Here is a 23,599-nt window from a genome sequence, read left to right as displayed (position 1 = left end):
GAAAACCAAGAATAATTTAGTTCTTGGGAAAGTCTGAAGGCAAGTGTGAGATGGAAAGAAGAGCAATTACCACAGGGAAATATAGAAAAATATGTCATACAGCCAGGGTGTCTGCTCTAATGAAAACAGAAAAAACATCAGAAATTGTTTTAAGGCTTAGAACTTTGGATCTGAGAGTCAAACTTTCAACAGGATGCTCCTCAGGAAAACACAATGGATTCATAACTACATCAAATGGCACAGCTATATTACATACAAACATTGTGACTTCCATGTAAGGGGTTGCAGAAAGCAAAACCAAAGGGAAGAGCAAAGATAAAGAGCTTCAAAGGCCAAGCAAGTGACAACATGGTTTCTTAAAAAGCAGATTTTGCCTCAAAGAGGAGTGAGTGATCATATGTGAGCAAAAAATTAAAATGCTTCTTAACCAGTTTTGCAAGCTTAAAAGTTTAGGTTGCAATTCTATGTGTTTCATATAACTTCAGCACTATCAGTTCCTCTGAGGGGGAAGAGCAGAAAACAAGCATCATAAATACAAACAGAAAACATGCCCCACAAGTTGGTAAATTTATTCCTCAAGTTGTTGTCAAAAAACCAGCTAGAGAACTCAAATAAACCCCATCTCACCTAGACTGAGTGAGAGTTCTTAGCTTCATCCTCACAGGAATCTGCTACCAAACAGTACTTGCAAATATAACTGCTATCTTACTCATGCCTGAAATAGTAAATAGAGAAATAATCCCACTGACCCACAATCTTCAGTTCAGCATTTGCATAAATAATTCCATGCATGTTTTCTGCTATACACTGGTACATGCCGGCATCGTCAAAGGTCAGACTTTGCATTCTTAGTTCACCTTTCCGGAACTAAAACACAGAATCAATAAAATAACAAGATATTAACATAAACTACATAAACTGAATAATCCACACACATCCACATTCTTTCTTCTTTGTTTTTTTTTAATCTTTTTCAGTAACATTGGGTTCACCCTTTTCTAAAGAAAGAGTCATTGTCATTCAATATTTAAGTTTCTTGGAAACTCCTGGTTGAATGTCAGTAGAGAAATTTACTGTCCAGTCCCCTATTATCATATCAGTGCAAACACTACTGATTCAGAAATAAGAAACAAAGAATTAAATTAATTTTATGCATTGTTATGCCATGCTCACTGGTCAGTGCTTTCTGTTGTTACATAATTTTACAACAAGAAAATGTCAAAGCAAGTCCCAGTGAGGTAGGAGTTTATCAGAAGATTCCTCTGGGAGATAGTACAAACTATTTTCTATTACTTTTTTTTTAATGTAAAAAAGAAAACAACAGCCAATCAAAATAAGGTAGCTAAGGTGGGGTATTTTGTAAATGTAGATGCCAAACAGTTTTTGAAAGATCATGTTAATGTATTCTGTTATCATGTGAAAATCAAGCTGAAAGTTTCAACTCTTGTATCTAAGTACATTGGAGTGCATGGAGCAGTGGAAGATTATGAGAACAGTACTTAGTTGAAAAGAGAAAAGATTAAAGGAAACATATTTTCTGACTACTTTATGTGAAAATGTTTTAATCAGATTTTCTACAAGGAATCTTTGTTGTGCTCTAAATGAAAGGCCTAATTACAAGTTATCTGATTTAGAAACAAATTATATTTTCAAGGCAATTAACATATTTCTGCTATCTGCCATTTGGAAATCATCTTATCATCATAGTAACACACAGCATAATCTTCTGGTGTACTACTGGAGAATTGCACACTGTGTTCTGCAATCCAGTATGCGGATTTTGTTCGTGAAAGCCAAGTTCAGTGGGGACCAGCAAGTAACTCACTTGTTAAATTACTTGTTTGCAATAATTACCAAAGCTAGACAACAGCATTATTTTTCCTGGTTTACGCCACCTCCATATAGAAGATGGCGATATCCCTGCTCTCCCTCCAACATCATACAATTTTTTTAAGATACACAGTAAGAAACCAAGCTGTCTCATTGTCTTTTTTGTTTGTTTGTCAAGATAAGAGTCACTAGAGCTCAGCAAATGCAGAGCTTCATTGTGCCCTTGTATTCTCTTGGTTTTTAAATGGTTTTTCATGTAGTGTAAGCACTAGACTTTGAATGCCTGAACAGGTTTTTCCCAGAGAAGCTGTGGATGTCCCATGCTTGGAATTGTTCAAGGGCAGGAAGGATGGAGTTCTGAGCAACCAGGGCTAGTGAAAGGCACCCCTGCCCATGACTAGGGGGTTTGAACTAAACAATCTTTAAGGCACCCTCCAACACAAACCATTCCGTGATTCCAGGATATTAGGAGAGAAAATCTACTTTGTTTAAACCAAATATCCAATGTAATAGAATTAAATTATCAAACAGTACTTCTTTAAACTCTTTTAAACATCACCTAAACATTTGCAACACTCTGTGTCTAGAAAAAAAAGGGAAAAAATACAGGATACAGAAAGAACACTGATTCTTTAAAAAATAATCTTTATTGTCATATCTCCACTGACTATTTTGTCTTATATTTTTAAAGACATATTCATGTTTAATGTGGCAAAATGGATTAATTTTAAAGAAAAGCCTGACATTTTTTATCCAGAGTGAAGAGCATTTACTCAAACAGACCTGGAGAAAAAGGAGTATCTACCTCCTAAACATATGGTCAAAAGTTAAGTTCATAATTCAAAGCTGAATACTAAATAGCCTGAAGAAATAAGAGAAGATTAAGATGAAACTTTTAAAAATAGATTTTAATGCCTCATACAAGTGACACCAGCAAATATTTGGATTGTTATAATAAACTTTCCTTTAACCTTTTAATAATGCACGCTTCAAAAAACTGTTTTCATGAGGTAACCATTCAAGCCTGTGTTAACTACAGCAATACACTCACCGAGGCACCATTCTTCAGCCACCTAATTGTTGGAATAGGCTTGCCCGTAGCTACACAAGGCCAGTACAGGTCACTGCCTATATCCCTTTCTGTGTCATTGATATGTTCTACCCACTCAGGAGCAGCTGCAGAATAAAATACATGATGCATTGTAAATATAGCACATACATATTTAATTAGCATTATATTGTATTAATTCCACTGCTTTTTCCATTATACTTAAACAGGCCACTCAAAGTAAAGATGATAACTCAGCAATGCACCAGCACAAAAATCCTTTTGTCTTACAACATAGACTCATAAAAGCTTCCAACTATTTTTTATGAGAAGAAAACATGGAATTGAAATAATGGTTCCTGAAAGACAGAAGACAAGATATCACCACTTAAATTGATCTGTAGATTATTCTGTGTGGAAATTACTCAGAAGTGAAAATGATAGTTAAATGACATGAAATTGTGCAAAATTATGGATGTACCAAAACGATCTCCAAGAAATTATGCTCCTGGTCCAAACAGTATATGTAACAAATTAATATTGAAAACAGTCCAGCATACTTGCTTTTCCTAAGCAAACAAACCAATTTATTAGCTTTAGTTATTACAAGCAGTAATAAACTTCCCACACTAATTCTGAGTTTGATCTAATGAAGTTCTAGCACCTAACTGAGGATCTTAACTCAGAAAGTCTTCTGTACAGACAGTGAAAGAGACATAAATCTTCTGAGGGTGGTTCAGATGTTACATGTGACATTTTCATGGCATGGTTTTGTGGCATCAACCTCATTCAAGAAGCCAAGTTACTTTGGGTTATTTCACTATAAGCAATTTTTGGTTATCTAATTTAACAAAATGCATTAAGAGAAGTAACAGAAGGTGGAGAAAAAAAGAACTGTGCATAGCTAATAAGACAGAGAGCTAAGACAGAAAATACAAAGAATAGGAGAAAACAAAAAATCCTAACAAACCTAATGGTCTCTTTTTCTTAGGAGGTCTTTCACTTTGAGTACTATAAATTGATTTAATTTACATTATGCATATGTATATAAACACAGAACTGTCAAAGTGTATATACCAGCTATCTAACCAGACAAATTGAGTAGTCTTAATTTATACATAAATATCATGCTTGGCATTTAATGCAAGAATTTGATGCTGCTCTATTAACTTGAACAGCATTGTGTGAGGATAATGGTACAAATCAACACAGACAACTGTGAAAACACAGACACTTCCAACCGAAGTAAAAGCAACACAGATCATCAAGAATAAAATTGTTCTTCCTACCTTGTACATAAACTCTTGCTTGGTGTTTATCTTTTCCTTTATAGTTTTCAGCTTCACACTCATAAAGTCCTTCATCTTCATACTGAATATTGAAGATCTTAAGAACTGCACCAGACATGCTTATCTCAGCAGAGGCTGGCAAGGGTTCAAGGTATTTACTCCATCTGAGTTCAGGAACGGGACTTGAAAAGGTACAGTAAAGCAGAAATGAGCGTGTTCAAGAACTGGCGGTTAAATTGCAGACTACAAAAAGAGCATTTGATCATGAAATATGTATTTTCATTCCATGAAATATGAAAGCAATTTGTGCTGTACAATAACTTAAAAACACACTTACTTTCCAAGAGCAAAACACTCCAGTGTCACGTTTTGTCCCAGGAGAGCATATGTATCCTTGAACTTCACCTTGATATCAGCCGGATATACTTTTGCTCCTAATATGAAAAAAAAAGATTCTAAGAAAAGGCATGTCATAAAGTCATACAGCTATTAAAGTTTTCACAGTTGATTAAAACTTTTCTTAAAATTCGAGACAAAATTGTTCTTTACCCTAAATAAAGCCTGTCAGTTTGTTAAGTCTGATGAAGCACTGAACTTTTACTAGTAAGGCATAATGGTTTTACTCAGCAACTAGTTATCTTTCTCTGGATGATAAATCCTAAGATTTTTTTACAGAATTTTAAGCATGATTACATACTCTGTTTGTGTGTAGACAAAAACCTGAGTATGTTTTCCACAAGTTTTTTACTGGATAGAATATTTTGAATTATTTTGAATTTAAGCTCACTTTTACCTCAGTAAGGTTATGAAGGAAGCAAGCACATCTACAGTTTAATGAGCTTACAGAGATGTAAATGCAATTAAATCTCCCTGCTAGCAACCCCTGTAGGAACCCTCTTGCAGTTCTAGATGAAGATGGGAGTGTGAATACTGGAATATTTGGTCAAAGATCGCTAATTTGAAATTATATTAATTAAATCAGTGATATAGAAAATTGTAGAGAGAAAAGGGTCACTGAAAAATTGATGATCAGTTTGTGACGATCTAGTGATGGACAATCTGAAGTGTCAAAAGGGACATTGGTTCCTATTTGGAAAACATGCAGTTCTGAAGACATGGTGGCAAATAATGCAGTAACACAAAGCCACAGAAGTGTTTTAGGAGATTGACCGTGAGACACAAAGCCCTCAGGCCACCACTGGATAGGAAATTTCATCGGGGAAAAGGATTTTCCTCTTTCATAGGGGATTTTCTGAGGGAAAAAAGGTAAATCCTGAAGCTGTTCATCAACATTTACATGAAGTTTCTACTTTACAATCATATTCCTTTGAACCAATGCCAAGATAGTGAAGATTTTGGGATCAGGGGCTTATCACATAAAAGAAATGGGGATTCTAGGGATAAGAACTCTTTACTCAATGATTTGAAAGGAAATTTGTGAATTAATCAATGGAGATTTCTTTCACAAAGATTTCACGGTGGATGGGAATGATTTGTACCTCTGCATCTGAAACACCAAACAACATTGAGAGTAGCCATTATAACTTGCCATATAATTCTCCTTACAGAAATGAAAGTAGTTATGAATTAGCAAAATTATAATACAAATATATATAATTAATATAATTAAAATGCTGTGCATAATATTTCCAATAAATACTTACGATCAGATTGCGGAATAAGTGGAATAAATTTACTGAATACACTCTTTGTTATCGAAGGACTGGACACAAAACATGAATAATTGCCCTTATCTGATGCTTCCACATTTGCAATGTAGAGATTGCCATTTGTCTGTGACACAAATCGTCGTTTGTCCAAAGCAATGAACACTGGGAACTCATTTAGAAGCCAGCGATAACTGAGGTCATCTGAAGGAAAATATTTTAGTCAATATTAAAACCCAACACTATCAGCTATTTAAACCACAGAGTACTGTCTGCATACAAATGACTTGAATCTAATTTCTAGGTTATAGATATTTTTTTTGGAGAGGCAGCTATGTGAGAGAGATTTATACATGTCTCAGCAGCCAGCTCATTCTGTCAGCACTGAACACTGGGCGCTGCTGCTGTCAGTGCAGGTTACCGGGGACCTGGGTACACTGTGCACACCTTGCCCTGGGCACAACCATCCCACAGGAACTGAGTGGGATGGGATGAGAGAGGCAGCTGGGTCTTGACCTTATGCAACAGAGAAGCTGGGAACTTCTCACCAGTCTTGTGATTTAGACAAAACCTTAGACTTTTAACTAGTAACATGTCTCCATTCTTCAGTTCCTTACAATGCTTGAACTGAGCACGAAAACTAAATTATTTTTCCATTTCACAAGGTAGAAGATATGCTAACAGCCAATTTCATCCCTCATGATAGAACTCCAGATGCTTGAGATTATGGGTATAATCTCTGCAGAGATCTTCAGCAGCTAATGATGAGAAAAAGTCCCTTCCAGAGAATAAATAACCTCACCTCTGACCCTCTGGGGCTCTTCTGCTGTTCCATGATTTTAACAGAAGCCCATGATCATAGCATTTGAGGTGACTTTACTACGTGGAATGAATGGTCAACATATGGTCAACAACAAACATTCAAAACAGAAACCTAACCTAAATGGTGATTCTCAAGCTGCACAAAAGTTACTGTTTAAGTGAACATAAAGGAAACTTGCGAAAATAAATATTAATTCATCTTTCACTCTTAAGACACTGAAAATGAAGCACTTTTAGCTGAATTACCTGGGTAGTGGTAAGGGGGCTCACAAAGAAGCACTGCTCCAACACCTTCTCGCACTTTAACCTCATAACGTTCCTCAGGTGGAAAGGGATCCAGATCTAGTTTTTAAAAAGGCAAGGGGAGGAGAATAGGGATTTTAACTACAGTAACCTTTTACTATTATAATTAGTTTCTGTCCTGTAGCAATTAGTATAGAAATACATCAGTACATGGCAGCTAGAAACTTGTTGACCCCTAATGCACGTTTTGCTTATTTGTCACTATCAAATGAATTTTTGCTTTGTTATTTTTGTCATCATAATTGTAAATGCCAGGGGAAAGAAAAAGTGATGCAGACTTTATCTCTAGAAGTAGTTGTGTTTAACATATTTTAATGAGTGTTAAGGCACTGGATCTAAAAAGTATGTACAGTATTCTCAGACGGACTAATTGATGAAGTATATGAGAGAATGTGGGTTTTGTTCCACAGTTTGAGTAAATTCAACAGCAAAACAAAATTAAAGCTTGTCAAGACTTCTGAACTCTTCTAAATGGTTGTTAACATTTTTCAATCAGTTTATGCATAAGCAAAAGATAAAAAGCTTACACTAAAGATCAGGCATTTTCTATATTAATTTTAGCAACTCTATTCAGTTCTTTAGAAACAGGGATTGTAGAAATACATTTTTTTATAGGTGATCACTAAAAAGGAGAAAGAAATACAACAGTATAATAAAGAATAAAAGCAGGCTTTTTTAAACAGATATTTATCAGTTTCCAGCTATATTTTCACTATTCCTTACCTCTTTACCCTATTTTAGTTTACATATTAAAGCACTGTATATTAGGGTTCTGTTCAGCATTATTTTTTAGTATACTATCAACATTCAGCTCCTGCAGCCAGTGATCTGGTAGGCAGAAAACATGCCTTAGACTGTTTTGGTTCCATTATTTTTAATCTATTAGGTTTATTGGTTTATTTTCTTTATCCTATTGAATATTCAGTACTGACTGGTTGCTTTATGTATAAATAAATATTCCATAAATGGAATGTTGATGTTTTCTCCATTAAAAGGAAGTAAGAACCTGACCTTCAAATTTTTTTTTCTAGAAGATACAGTGGGTAAATACAGATTAAGACTGCGTAACGATGATATGATTCATCAGCTCATTATAGCGCCTAACTTTCCCTAATATTTGTAGTCCCACAGTCTCACAAATACTATCCGAAAGCTGATGTCTGATCTACAGGAAGGAGTGAATTCTACTTACGGAAGCTGGTTAAAGACAAGAGGGGCACCAAACCCTTAGTATCAGGGCATCTAGAGCTTTGTGAAATTAGAATGGATTCCTTTTTTCTAGGATTCCTTTCTTTGCCCTCTGATGATAAAATATATCTGGCAACCTAAGGCAAAAAAAACCCAAAATCCCAAACACTGTCTTAAGTCCAAGTTTTACATTAGTCTTCATTTAGTACTCAATTTTTTTCAATTCATTTGGTGATATGCAGGTCCATACATGTACATGTCTTCACAAGTCTAGCTCATGGCTGTTGACAGAAATTGACATGAAGCTGACAGAAATTTCCCCCAGCAGGGTTTTTTCACTGTAGCCTAGGAGTCGGGGCATACTTTACTAGCAAGTGCTGTGCCTTCCTCCTGCACCTCTTGCTTGCACTGCACCTCATTACCATGTGCCCTCACTCGAGTCTTTCTTCTGTGACTATTTCCCCTCAAGTCCTACCATGATTTTAAAGGAGTCTGGACATTATTATCTCCAGATCTGGCTACATGAGTCTCTTCAATTGATAATTTAACAATAACTCACCAGGAAGGCTGTTATGTTATGTCAGCTGAATTAACAGTCAGCATTAGCATTCAGAATATAAAATGCTTACAAACTTATTTTGTGTCGATCTCTGCAGACTACAGCACTTAAGATACTGTTTTTACATTAGTACACATACAGCACATGTTAGCAGAATACACCGCAGTGTAAAATATTGGGCATTCATAGCTAACCAAATTTTTCTATGTTCTGACATAACCAACAGCTTACATCCAAAACTCAGAGTGGCTTCACTGCTCCTGACAGTTCCAAAGATATTCGACACTACACAGACATATTTTCCAGCATCCCTTGATTTTTCTGGATTGTTGATAACAAGTCTGCCTCCCACCATACTGTAGCGCTCCTTTGTTAAATCAATATCCCAGTTGTTGAGTTTCCATCTATTAAAAAAGAAAAGCAAGATGTAAGATTGGCCCCAAAAAGCAAACCTGATAAGAAAAATGATCTGAAAAATAACTCATAAATTCTGACAAACTCTGCAGGAAGTTATTAATATACTTCTATACAAGTTTTAAGTTTTCCTTCAAAAAGAGGCACATATTTGAACTCCAGAAGTCTTTTAAACATAACAGTGTCAGTTCTTCCTTCTTAGAGACATGACATAGTTTGTTTAAATCTAGTTGCTGGCCAAGCAGTAAGAGATGCTTGAGTTGGCTGTAAATGAGCTAGCCAGTCACCAAACACGTGTATTTTAAACATATCTCAAATAAATATCTAAGGCCAGACTGGATAACAATATACTGCCTCTGCACTTTTAAAGTTTGGGGTAATGAGAGATTTTTTTAAACCTGCTGCAGATAATGAAAACACTTCATAAAACATAACGTGCCAGTAAAGTCCGTGCAAAAACTGTTGCATCCTTCATAAAGACCTACTTACTATTGCTTTGGTAAATTGCTGGACACTCTTTCCTTAGTTATGGTTAAACCCCAGAGCCAATTCACTGAATTACCACAATTTTCACTTGAGGGATTAAGACAGAAGCTGGCAGCCCAATTCTGACCAACTTCTACTTATTTTAGGAAAAGTTAAAAAACACAGAGTGGATATCAGAACTCATGATTAATATTTCTGTCTATCACTGGGTCCACAAGAGGGAGCCTGTTACCTTAGAAAAGAACTGCCTGGTTCCTTTGCACAAATAGCAAAGATGCAACTTAATTACTTCTAAAGATCATAAAATTATTCCTGCATAAATATTTTCTCTTTTTCCTAAGATAAGGTTAGCCATTAGTATTTGACAATGATAATACACACAACCACCTTTTCATTCACTATTGAAGTACCAAAATATGCAGAGTTCTCATCTGGAAGTAGAACTCGCTATTGTCATAGAATGAAACAAACAAAAAAAAAATTAAAAGAACTCATGAAATAGAAGAATTTTAAAGATGCAGCAAAAGGCATTTTGATCTTATGGAGTTCTAGAGGTATAACTTCAGTCCTGTGAGACATACTATATGTCAGTGTTAGCAAAAATAAATATATCCTCTGTTCAGAAATATCTAGGTACAAATGTCCTGAGGACAGCTCATCCTGCAATGAAAATGGCAGGAAGGACTTATTTACCTCTGAGATAGAAGAATTTTGACTCAATAAATGGTAGAGGGCTGAGATGAAGATAACATATTGAGGTATACTAAAAATAACATGTCAGGAAATAAGAAAAGTGGACTTATTCTGTACTGCAATTATCATCTCATCACCTATCAGTGCTAATTGTCAGATCTCCCCTAGACAGAGAAGTTCTGGAGGTGTAATGCAATTCTTTGACAGTGTTTTTGCTAGTTCAGATTTTGCTGAGCCCAAAATAGAAGAAGAAGGCCAAAATTTATTCAAAACCTGTAATCATCTATAAATGGTGAGTTTACAGTCTTGCAACAGTGTTGGGGGAGTCTCTGGACCATCTGGAAGGGATGGGGAAGTACAGCAAAGGGTATCAAATCTTAGCATATGTAATCTCTCCACACTTTCCAACCATGGCAAGAAGTAAGTGCAACAAAATGTCATATTCAAATGGTGGTTCTGTACAGGTAGATAACCTGCATATTTTTAAAACTGGCAATGAAGATGAAGTAAGATGTTTTGATGGAGGAATACCATAGTTCACCACAACACTGTAATAGATTTAAAATAATAGCTAGCAGACTTGATTGGTTTTTCCGTTCTAGAAACCAGTCTGGGAACACACATAAGTGAGTACTGGGGCCAGGTCATAGGGTAATTTACTGAAATGAATCTCTTTTGCTGGCAAGATATTGTGTCTGTCTTTAGTACAATGACAGCAGTTTTCTGCCTGATCAGGTTGTAATGTAGTCACAGTCTTAATACTGATAATCTTAAGTACATTTCCCTTCACACTATGAGCAGATAATGACTGACAAACTCATATGAATGCACAACAAAACATTGCTTTCTACAATCATATAATTATTGTGAAAGAAGTCATGTGGGAATCTGTATTAAAACTAGCTGAAATGGTTTTTCAGAATCAAGTTCTTCATGTTTTCAGTAGTATAGCTGATACATTCTTGATCACTGCCCTGCTACACAGAGGATGCAAAACCAACACAGGTTGTAGAATATCCAGGTTCAACAATTAGTACTTCTCCTTTCAAAGCAAAATAGAATAAAAAAAGCCATTCTGAATCAAAAAAAAGCCTGAAGATTCAAATGTCCGCCAATCTCAACCTAACTTGGAAAGATAGCCTCTCAATATTTTTAAAGGTAATTTTTAATTTTTGAATTTACATATGGATCAGTATTTATTTCAAAATCTGAAAACACAATATAGTGGTTTTAATGCTGATTAGACATTTCAGCAAATTGAATCAAGTTTGGGTCTTACTCAAAAATTGCGTATCTCCACATTTTTTCTCATCTTGAAGACTTCGCTCCAACCTTTTAAGACAGTCAATCATTTAATAAAACAATGTGAAATAGCTGCTGAATAAAATATGCAAGATTTGAAAATCAAAATAGATGTTACCTGTAAGTTGGAAAAGGAACTGCTCGAGCTCTGCAGTTCATTGAAACTTGTCCATCTGAAGATTCTTCTGGATAGATAGTATCAATAGGTTGCTCCTCAAAAACAGGTCCATAGCCTTTGTTTCCTTCCTCTGAAAACAGAACAGAGTTTCAAATTAATCACTTTTTAACTAGCAGTCAAACTGAAGACGAATTTGCATCACACATTCAAGAATCAAAATGTGAAGGTAAAATAATGAGTCATCCAAATTTAAATTCTATGTTCTTCAGCAAAACTGGAGCAGTACAGGTAACAAAAGTGCTGTCTGTCATTCACTGACTCCTGCCTTCTGAGAACAAAAGTAACTCACACTTTGTGAGTGTTATTATATAGTATTATTTCTTCTAATACTACCTTGTGCCTTCTCTGATGAAATTAATTATTTGTCACTGTTTAGGCCAGATGTGGAGATAATTAGGAACTGAAGATGTGTCCCTTAGAAATACAGTGAGACCAGTGTACTTTACAGACACCAACAAATTCTGAGCAAAAGGTCTACATCCAAAACAACTACCCACAGTTATTTCTATTTCATAGCCTAATCATCTCCAAGGATTTTATGTATTTAGAAACAATCTTTACTACATCAGACAAAAAACCCCTTACGTTTGGTATCAAAGTCAAAAACTACATTGTTTCCAGATTACACCTGTCCCTCCTTTGAAGCTGAGGTACGTATTAGTTTTTACACTACAATACACAATTTTAAAAAGGTCCTACATTGAAAATAATTTCAGTTTGGAAAGTCAAGCACTTAAAGGTAAATAAATGTAAAACAGGTTTGAACACAAATTGTATTTTTTGATCTTCATCCTTCATTTGTGGATGCTGTTTTAAAGTTGGTAGGGTCTGCCCACTTCTACTGCTCTCCCTTCTCCTTTATCTCCTCCAAGCATACAAGGTTGCTCTTTGGGGTCTAAGAAGCACGACTAAGAGCAAAGGTGCAATGTATTGGGAAAATTCTTCTCAGTAAATCTAGGATGTAACAGGATTTTTTTTCATGTGATAATGTCAAATATGCATTTTAGGTACAGAATGACTCTGTGAGGAGGCTGTGGATGCTCCATATAGATAAAATTTTGAGACAACACAGTTGTCTAATTCTCACAGGTCTCTACTGAGACTGAAATAATAGTATAGACACTTGTAAGCAAATTCACAGGAGAACAAAGGAATACATTATTGCTAACAGGTTCATTTGCCATTCAAGTTCAGAACCTTGCTTCAAATCCTAGAGATGCCAGAGACTTGTAAAATGACTCCAAGAACCTTGTAATACAAGGGAAACACAACAAACAAAACAAACACAGCTTTAACTAAGATCTTCAGAGATGGATGAATAATTTTTAATAACTCAAAAGCAATGGTTAAGGATGGAAATGATTTTCAAAAGCAATGGTTAAGGATAGAAAAATCCTAACATTTTGCAGTAGTATCTGTGCTGTCTGTGAAAATTTGCTACATGTCTTGTAATTTAAAAAATCTGAGATCAGTAAATAAACTGGCAATGCAAAAGATGAATGTTCTTAAATCATTTGATGACTCTGTACTCATGCAAAAAGTCCTGTGTTTGGTCCTAAAACATTTTAGACTAAATTTGACAGTTTTTAGGAATGCTGTAAAAGAAGAGTCTCTCTATATACCTAAGGAATGTGAACTATACCAGTGTAAAAATACCACATATACATAAAACACTCTTTCTACAGGTATCTTTTTTATTGTTTCAGAATTCCCTATTCATAGATGAACACTGAATTTGAGCACTAGAAGAAAACTGTTTGCAGATAAAAAACAAGTTCCCTTTCAACTTCAAATCTGGGATTAAAAATTCACCATTTCCCTTGAGGACAGGAGCAGGTACAGAAGACACTTTTACAGTGTGAAATACATGGTCAGGCAACTTAAGTTTTAAAACTAATTAATGTAATGAGAATTCCTTCAAAGAAGCAAAGAAGAGCAGCTAGAAAGGCAGAGCTTTTGAACTACGGTCTGCTTTTGTTCATATTTTAAAGCACAACACATTATAAAAATCTACATATTGCTAGACCAAAAGAAGAACTAATTTCAGACTGAAAAGGCAAGATTCACATACATGCTCAGAGACTCGAATGACTAAGCCAGAACCCTGATGGCATGTTCTGTGCAGTTCTTAAATATGAGTACAGAATAACAACTGTCTCCAGCAGCAAATAGCCATATCACATGTAGCTGACTCTTCACTTTAGGACTCAAATGATGTTACAGAAGACTAAGGCATTTCCCAACATGCATTTTTAATGCTGCAAGCCTATTAATTATACTGATTGAATGCCTGCTTCTCACACCTATCAAATGTACTTTATAAGGCACTTCTGCTGCAATCTATTATGAATCTGGTTTCAGGTGTCTGCACAGAATAAAATGTGCACACTGAATTTCAGGTATGGCAAACAATAAACCTTTCATTCTCAGCCACAAGACCATGTGTGGACCAGTCATATGAAACAGCACATGGGAGAAAAGAGAAAGGGGTTGTGAAAAGATCTGCAAGAAATGTTCCAACTTTAAGTGAAGTACCATGACTGTGTGACAAAGTTTGCAGAGGGACAAAGAGTACAAGTAAAAGCATCAGCTCACTGAAGTTGTGCCTACATGAAAAAAAGAAGTAGAGAAAGAAGAAGAAAATGGATATATTAGGAAAACTGAAGATGTCATGAAGAGCATAATTCCTATGTATGGGTACTGCTTTAGACAAGAGGATGGATTATCTGACCTCTCAAACAGTGCCCTGTGTTTTGGGTAAATTTCTTGTGATTTGTATTTTAAACTGGAGCAGAAGCTATCACCTGACTATTAGAGGCATTATTCAGTGAATTCTGAAAACAAGACTCAGACCTTCCAATATTACTAAAATGTATTAGGAAGTCTGTGCAAAGGCCAAGAAAATCTTTCCTCAATGGATGAGATTACGGATCCTGTACTACAATTTTTCCCTCTGGAAGGTGGTTGTATCATTCATTATCCAAGTGACATTTTCTAATGAGTCGTCTCCTTCTCTTTCTGTTTCCTGTACACCTATCTATTTCCCTGGTGCTTAACATTGCCAAAAGCAGCTGCCTGAGACAGTCGTTGGGTGTGAGTATTGATCTACCTGAAAGTGTTGTATCCAGTTACATATTTTAACATGACAGAGGGACAAAGATCTGCTGACATGGCACATGGCTAGATTAACCTTGAGTGCTAAAGGATGCTGCACGTAAGAGCCTTGGAGTCATTCATTATCAGTTTAACCAAGTTCTCAGGCTCTGCACTAGCCTTGCAAGACAAGAAACCATTAGATATTTAGAAGCAAATCCTTTACTGTTTTCAGTATGTCAGAGAAATGAGGACCCACCCATGTCTGAGAAGCTCATGCTCAAAAACAAGATAGTCTGGGAATGAGCTAAAGTATCTCTACCAGGCATGCAGGAACATAAAATGGCACTTCCACATTTCTGAGCACTGTGATCACCAAACATATTATGATTATTTATTTACAAATGTCAGACACTCAGCAGTAGTATGAAATGGCCTTCTAAGATCCAAGCAGGGACAAGACCGACAAGGTAAACAGGCACTAAGTATATTCATCCCCTCCTTTTTTAGGAAGAAAATTATTATCTCTCTTTAGAAAATGTGAACAGTTCTGTATGTTGTGATAAAAAGCTTTAAATAATGTAGATTCTAACTCCCATCTCAGAAATGCCTTTTTGAACCTACTGTTCTGGAAAATGTCCAAGCATGAATAATATAAGGTTTGGGGGCTTGATTGGGTTTTTACTTCTCTAAATCATGTTGGAGAAGTTGTACTTGGCATTCCTGGGATGTTTATTTGCTGGAACAGTAATGTGTTCATGTTGAAAGAATTCATAACGTAGCATCGCCGTGATGGAGAAGAGTGGGTTACATCATCAGTGTAAGTCATAAGGATGCTAAAGATAAATAATTTTCCAAGAGCCAGTCAGCACTCAAACAGAAATGGTAACCACTCCAGGACTCCCACTTCATATTATATGAAATAATAAGACTGTCTTTGGGAAGGCTGCCTCTATTTTTCTGAACCCAAAGGAGCAGGAGAATTAATTCTATTTCCTATGTACCAGTGAGGACATTGAAGAGCCCCATAGTTAATTACATACTTTCTCCTTTACAATAAGTTTCAAGTATGAAAACCTCCAGCCCCTGGCAGAGCAAGTTTCTCCACTTGTGTCTAGCAGGGTACAGTTTTCTCGTCTTTTCATGCTGCCAAGAGAAATGTCAGCCAATACCAATTATTGTATTTTAAACATTCAATATTTAATTCAATATTTAAATTTTTAGGTGATTCTTCCTTAAAAATCTAAGTGTTAGTTCAGAAGTGACTGAAGAGCCTAACATGTTGATCCCATGGGAAAGCCAGTGACCACCAAATTAGGGATGAAGCTAAAGTGTCGTAGTTATTCTGCACAATCTCCCCCACAAGCCTTCCTGGTGCATATGAAATATCAGTGACACATTCAGAAATTCAGCATGCTGTCTAACAGCATCCCCATGTACTCCTCAAAACAACTGTCTTGCACTGAGAGGCTCTGCATCTTACTGGCTTTCTTGCTTTCCCTGCCTTCTCTGAAGTTTCAGTTCCTAGTGATTTTTGGAAATTTGGTTGCCTAAAAAGCATTAGAGTTTTAACATTTTTACCCCTGGACTACTGCCTCATTTTGCACAATTCAGAATAGTTTAAGCTGCCTTCTAAGGCATGATCTGGCCCAAACTCAGATACTATCTAGCTCTGCACTGTCCAATCCCAAGGTAAAAAGTAGAACATTTTATGAGAAACATATCAGAGGGACATTTTTCCCCATTGATTCCTTTAATAGTAAAATATAATTTACTATTCATTAAGCACAATAAAATACAGGGTCTTTGCAGATTTTGATTAGTCTTTTGGAAGAACAAAACAAGCTGTAGCTGAAGAACAGTCTTAATTCTTTTGGTGATAGATTAGTATCCCAACTGAAGACATACTTTAGTTCACTGATTTACATGGGAAGAAGAGTTTGAAATTCAGACTCAGCAACAGGACATTAATCTAAAGGGGAGTCAAAGTCAACTTGGAAGCGCATTGGAGAAATGTCAGGGGGAAGTGGAGAGGAGTCAAATATTATCAGTAATAGGCATGAAATAACATTTTTGGCAGTGGACTGACAATCACATGTTCCCTGAGGAGTGATTTGCTGCTCTCATTTGCCTTGCACTACTTAAAATGCACTCTGAAAAGCAACTCTTGTAACAACTGTCTGTTTTATCAGTAAGTGGAAGACCGAATTATTTATGGCTTTTTCACCAGTTTATATCTGCAAGACTACATTTCAAGCATTAATTTACCTGGAAAATAAATACTGCTCCTGCCTCATTGCAGAAGATGATCTCTGTCTATACCTCTGATGCACTAATTCACAAAAATCTTTGCTTCCCTTCAGTTAAGTAAGTGCACATTCACCACTGATGAGAAATGGCCAGTCAATGCAACAGTTCTCAATTTCTGACTTAAATTGCCACAAAACAGAACTGGCTAAAAAAATCAAGGTGTTTGCTCCAAAGCAAACGCTAAAATTCTAAAAACACTTTGGGAATTTGCTTTTAGGATTTCCTGCAGTGAGAAAAAGTTACCTTGCCTCTTCACTCTGGAACTTGGTCTGTCTTGCTAATTTAACGAGAACTCATGATCTTTACTCAAAAACTGTCCCCAGTTTACACATCCTCCATTACTGTTGACACTGCCAGCATTCCCCTTGATAACATCCTGTGTGAAAGACCACCTCCTAGAACTTTACCACACTACTTGTGCTCCTTCTTTCTCTTCAGTAGGTTTCAATTTTTAACCACACTGAGAACAGTTCCAAGCAACCCATTAAATTTCATTTTGGTTACTGCAGATACATATTTTCTGTATACAATGGCATTTTCATTGCCAATAAATACATTCAAGACAATTAAGACTAACTGCCAGCAGCTCTCAAACCCATTTGAAATGAGAAACCCTCCAGAAGATTCAAATGCTAGGGCTGAGCAAAGACTGCAACACCAGATTTATATAATCTAGACGGATGCCATAAATCCTAGATGATAGAAGTACATTTTCTCTTCACTCAAAAGGTTATTTAATGATTTATGCGAAGTAGAGCAGGTCCAGAAGCAGAGAGCGTGTGCACTGCTCAGCCTTGCAGTAGTACACTGGCAGAAACAAACATGCTCTGATTATGTAAAACTAGAAATCTTCCACTTCGGAGGGTGGTGCCATACCTAAAATATGTGACCATATTTTAACTTTGACTTTTGATGCAAAATGCAAGCAAGTACTTATTCCATACCAGGAGATAAGTTAGGAAATGTGTTTGAACTATAACAGCACTATGAGAACCTGCCCTGGATTCACAATCCTTCACACCAATGGCTCCTATCTAGTTTGTGGGAATCTAAGAGTGCCAAGAACAACAGTCCAGTGAGGGATCAAACAAGCCTTGCTATGACAGTGTCAGTGTGTACTCATGCTGCACACAGTGTCATGATAGCCCACTCTGTTCTTCCTATGTCACTTAATTGTTACCCTCACAGCACACAATCTTCCAATGCCATTCCTGGAATTTGCCAGCACCTACATTCTGCTGCCAAGTTTTTTTTTTGCTAATGGGCACAATTGTGATGTGCAGAATACACAATAACATTAATGATTTGATCCTGTCTGTCAAGAAATTACCTGAACATTCGTTCTCCTTGATTGACTCACCTCTTTCACCAGTGTCCAGCACTTGTTTGGCTACTGCAGCTGATTGTTTTGTTTGATGTCAACAGGTCCAGAACAAAATCGTGTGTGTAACATTACTGATAACACTTCAAAGTCTTTTTTAATTATTATTTTTATTCTTTCAGGAAAAGCCCAGTATTAAATTAAGGTGGTGAGTTTAAAGTTTTCATTTTGGTGCTATCAGCAAGCCTCATATCTTAACAAAGGGAAAAACTCTTGAAGCACACAGCAAATATATTGTGAATGTATGGATTTTTATTAGGCACCAGTCAATCCTCCATCAAACTCAGACATGGACTAAAGATGTGGACTAAAGAATACCATTCAAAACCATAGAATAATATAATGTTCTTGCTAAACCAGAAATCATTCCTGTGATCTCTGGACTAATTTCTTAAAGGCAATGAGCTTACATCACAGTACAAGTCAGACTTTTTTACTCGGTAATGAGGAATATGGTCTCATGGTAGTGAAATTGAGGCAATGCCTGAAATGATATCCCAGATTAAGCAAGTTTGTGGCGCTCAAAGTAGGGAAGGATCTAAAGCCTACCTTGAAAATAACCATAACATTACTACACAATGTAGTGTGTAGTTTGCACTTTTCAAATATTGGTCAATATTTTGTGCATACTGTGTTTACGCTAACAGAAAAATTCATCCCAGCAACTACAACCCAGCATTCATTTAAATTGGCATGGAAATCTGAAACAAGCTTTACAAATCTCAAAGTTGTTTGGAACATTTAGAATTTTGCCTTTTCACAGACCTCCCTCTATCTCTTAAAATGGAACTAAAATTTCAATTGCAAACATTTCTCTAAATGCAGATGCTAGAAATATGATTCTATAATGTTTTATTATTTATGGTGCCACCTCTATTCATGAAAAAACCTTATAATTTTTAATAAAAAACTGTAATCAGATTATGCAGAATTACCCCACTGTCTTAAGAAAAACTACCACTACAGTGGGCTTCTGAAAAATTATGAATTTTAGATGGTATCAATAATACAGAATTTTGTTTTTCATTATTCTAAACATGTTGATCATCTGTGCACAATAGATAATTGATATAATTTTAAAATCTAGAGAAAGATTTCACTCTGTGTATCAAATTAGACACTGCCATCTGTCTTTTTTCAAACTTTTTATTATGGCAGCCATTCTAATAAATATGCTTCCTGCCAGTTTCATTGTTCACACGTAGTAATTTGTTGTATCAGCACAAATAAATTAAAGCCATACACACATTCTAAGTATTCTTGAAACACTTAAAACTAACAATCACTTTAAGGAATTAACACAGGAGATCATCTTACCTGCTGCCAAGGAGTAGACAAAACAGGGTGTAATAAGATGACAAATGAAAAACCAAATGGTTATCTTCTGTTCAGCCATTATCTCAAAAGGAATTGTGCACTGCAATACCATCATTCAGGGAACAAAAAATGCCTGTTACAGATAAAGAAGAGAGAGTCAATAACTCTGACATAAGGCTTTACCTCATATCACATTTGGCCTGGCAGATGATGTGACTAAACTGAATACTTAAGAGTTAATATAGGAGTGAATCTTTTGAATAATAAATGCATCATCAGAATTTCTGGATCAAATTAATTATATCTATTATTCAGAGAGCATTCTGTTTCAGAGTACTCAGATGTTCTGGTGATAGTATAATATGGTAAATGTTAAAAGTTAATATCCTTTTTTTCACTTCTCTTCTGGATTCTATCCTCCATCTCAGTAAATACTACATTTCAATTCATGACTTCAAAGCCTGTAAAAAGAAGACTACAGTGAAACTAAAGTACATGCATCTCTTTCAGATCTATTTTGTCTAGTATATCACTATTTTAAACTTTTAATATAAAATTACTGGTTCTTCATAAAGGTGTTTATACTTTTTATGAGTTTCCTTTTAAATACTGAATATAATAATTATTGCAATGTTGTTTTCAAAGGTTTCTCTTTTCCATATGGGAGAAACTCTGTATATATACTCAAACTAAGCTAAAAAAGCATGCAGCTTCTTTTGAATATTCTAAGATTTTATAAATGATTTTTCAGACACTTCTGTAAGATTTGTTACAACTTCCAATCAGAATATTTTGCTAGCTTTTTTCTTCCTGCTGGAGACTATTATCTGTCTCTTCGGGAAATGTGTTATCATGTTTGCAGTGTGCAATTCTCCAGGTTTTTTTGATGGATTTCTTCATGAATACATAAATACATCCTTTACATCCATCACACCTTGTTCTTGCTTCTTGATTGGTTCTGCTCTAGCACTCATTAAGAACTTCACACAAAGCAAGGCTTCCAGTTTATCACTGGCAGAATGCTGCATCTCAGGCACATGCTGATATCATCCAGTCCCCTCAGTATGTTCATTTTATTACTATTTCTTTATAAAGTATGCTTATACATACTTAAACACCCTTCAGTAATATGCATCCCAGGACATGGTGCATGCAAAAAAAAGACCTGTAGATGAGGGACATTATTTAGTGGTAGACTTGAGAAGTTCTGGGTTAGCAGCTGGACTCAATGATCTCAAGAGATCTTTTCCAACCTAAATGATTCTATGATTCTAATATTGCACTGTCATTTTTTGCAAAGTGTAGTGTCAATGCTTCTGCTTTCCAGCCTCCCATGCCAGGAATGGATGACTCTGACAGTAACATCCACCTTTTACCATGATAGTGTCCTTTCCACATCAAAATTTTTACTAAATTGTTCATTTCCAAAATCCACATATTTTAAATCTTGCTTTGAAACTGTCCCATTTCCCACTTCCAACACCAAGAAAGGGGCAATTTTAAATTACCAAGCACAAGTACTAATAACTGGACTCCCTAAGTATGGTCAGGATAAATTCTGCCCTTATTACAAAGAGCCTCTCATCTGAGCTGCTGTAAGTAAGCACTGTCTGACTGCCTGCTGCAGTGTATGTTTCTCACGCCTCCCCCTGAGGTGGCTAGGAATGTGTCTTGGCCACTGGGGCCTTTTACTTGTCCCCTCTTTCTCAGAATACTGCTAAGATGTTCATTTAAGAACACGCCTCAAACAGTGAACTTTCCTTAGAACAGAGTTTCAAGAGTGTTTTGATAAACTCATAATGCAAGAAAATGACAAGAAACATCACAAGAAAATATTCTGGCTCAGAAATTACAGGAACTGTTGCATGTCACATTTTTCCCATTTTTAAAGCAGAATAAATCCTTAATAAGAAGTTAAAAGCTATATGACCCTACAGTTATGGCTGTTACATGAAAACTGTGTTCAGCAAAAGACAGACAAGAGTTAAACACTGATTCCCGAAAAGTGATATTTAGAAATATTCCCTAGAAAAAGGCTCTTAGATTGCCAACAAACACATATGCTTACTATAGCTGGATCCAAGAAGAAAGATTTACTAAATGTTTTTACCTTCCCAATTCCGTTGGCACTATAGTTTCTTCAGATTCTGTCACACAAAGGACATCTACAACTATTTCATGGCATCTACCTTGGCCAACATATGTACTGTGACTGTATGATTCATCCAGAAGATAGTGGTAGGTTTGATCAAGAAATGACTTTGTATGCTTTTCCAGCAGCCATGCCCAGACTGTGACATCTTTGTGATATAACACTGCCTTGCCCAAAACATTTGCTTCCAAATGACATGAGTAAATTGCATAGTTATGCTGAAATAATGCATATAATTAAATAGCAAAGAAACAGGAACTCTTCAGGGAACAACGGTAATTACACAGCAACTCATGATGATAATAACTGTGTTCAAGTGTATTGATAAAGGAGACTGTTAAAAGCACTGTGTTCTCTGACATTATAGTCAGAGATGGAAAATCCCTCCTCCCTCTCTTCAGCAGAATTTAGGTTCGATTTTGGAAAGATACAATGTCCTCTAGTTCTCCAAAAATCCCTTTTTGCTGGCTCAGAAAAAAAGATGCTTTGAACAATAGCTCCAATTGCAGTAAATAAGAATTGTGTCAGTAAATGCTATAAATACTTCATTTTATTCAGAGACAAAAATATCCACCCTGCCAGGATTTAAATCCTTTCCCTACTCTCACTTATTTCGGTTGACTGGGTTCTGTATATATAGCACAGCCATCCCTCCTGATTCATCTCAGCTTGTGGGTGAGAAGCTGTTTCACATCGCTCTGCTGAATTTTGGCAGAACTGGCTGCTATGAGATGAGACAGCACACAGGTTATTGCTTTATGTGTCAGGTGGTAGAGCTGTGCACAGTGCTACCACACAGTTGCCCAAGGAGTCGTCCTGGTGTATCTGAGGTAGCAGCACTTGTGCTGGAGGCACAAGTGCTCAGGCAGCACAATCTACTTTTGCTCTACAGCTCTCAACCCTTTTTACTTTGCCGAGTGAGAGGGATATTGCTGCCTAATTAAAAATCATTCCTGAACAAATGAACAGCTGAGTCACTTTTCTCGTCTGAAAAAGCAGAGAATGACTACATACCTCGACATACTTCCTTCTTCTTACAAACAAAGCATCACAACTTTAGCAAACAAATAAGACATTTTAAAAATATGCATTAAAATGAGAAGGCATTTAACTGCAACCATGCTATGTTTAATTACCAACTAATGCTCATTAACACACTTAGGTCCCTTTCAACTCTACCGCTTCCCAAAAGAGCCAGTCACCACTACAGAGCCCTTGCTAGATTCAAAAAAAAAAAACAAAACACACAAGTTCTGGTGAGCTGTCTGGAGTGCAGTCCCCAAAGGAGATGGAAAAAACTGGGGCATTGGCTGCTGAATGAAAAGGATGTTTAATTTTGAACACAGGGACCTGCCAGAGTGCTTCTGGAGGCTTGCAGTGTCTCATGATGCTTCATTAGGATGAGAGGTGTTCCCAGGACACAAGGGTAAAGCTGTCTTTCTATAGTATCCAATTGTAAGGATTCTTTATGTCTCAAAATGCGCTTCAGGAAAATGTCTACATTTTCTGCCATATTGTGTGAGGCTTTCTTCATATTTTCAGTGCCCTCTGTCATTTATTAAAGAAA

The 23,599-nt window shown here is 36.2% G+C and overlaps 1 protein-coding gene across 6 annotated transcripts in view; it reads right to left on the bottom strand.

Moving 5' to 3' along the window:
* CNTN1 (contactin 1) overlaps positions 1-23,599 on the bottom strand; it is a 209,817-nt gene that overhangs the window by 54,059 nt on the left and 132,159 nt on the right. For all 6 annotated transcript variants that reach the window (XM_030258278.4, XM_030258285.4, XM_072922138.1 and 3 more), the window contains 9 exons: positions 19,881-20,013; positions 11,720-11,849; positions 8,938-9,110; positions 6,903-6,998; positions 5,832-6,038; positions 4,505-4,601; positions 4,168-4,349; positions 2,882-3,006; positions 750-867 (listed from right to left, as the gene is read on the bottom strand). In XM_030258278.4, the coding sequence (XP_030114138.2) occupies positions 750-867; positions 2,882-3,006; positions 4,168-4,349; positions 4,505-4,601; positions 5,832-6,038; positions 6,903-6,998; positions 8,938-9,110; positions 11,720-11,849; positions 19,881-19,995 (1,243 nt within the window). In that variant the 5' untranslated portion in view covers positions 19,996-20,013. The remainder of the gene's footprint in view (positions 1-749; positions 868-2,881; positions 3,007-4,167; positions 4,350-4,504; positions 4,602-5,831; positions 6,039-6,902; positions 6,999-8,937; positions 9,111-11,719; positions 11,850-19,880; positions 20,014-23,599) is intronic.

Source organism: Taeniopygia guttata, chromosome 1A (assembly GCF_048771995.1).
Source record: "Taeniopygia guttata chromosome 1A, bTaeGut7.mat, whole genome shotgun sequence".
In the NCBI taxonomy this organism is placed as follows: Eukaryota; Metazoa; Chordata; class Aves; order Passeriformes; family Estrildidae; genus Taeniopygia; species Taeniopygia guttata.
The sequence above is the reverse complement of the archived record's forward strand: the minus strand, read 5'-3'. Positions and strand labels throughout refer to the sequence as shown.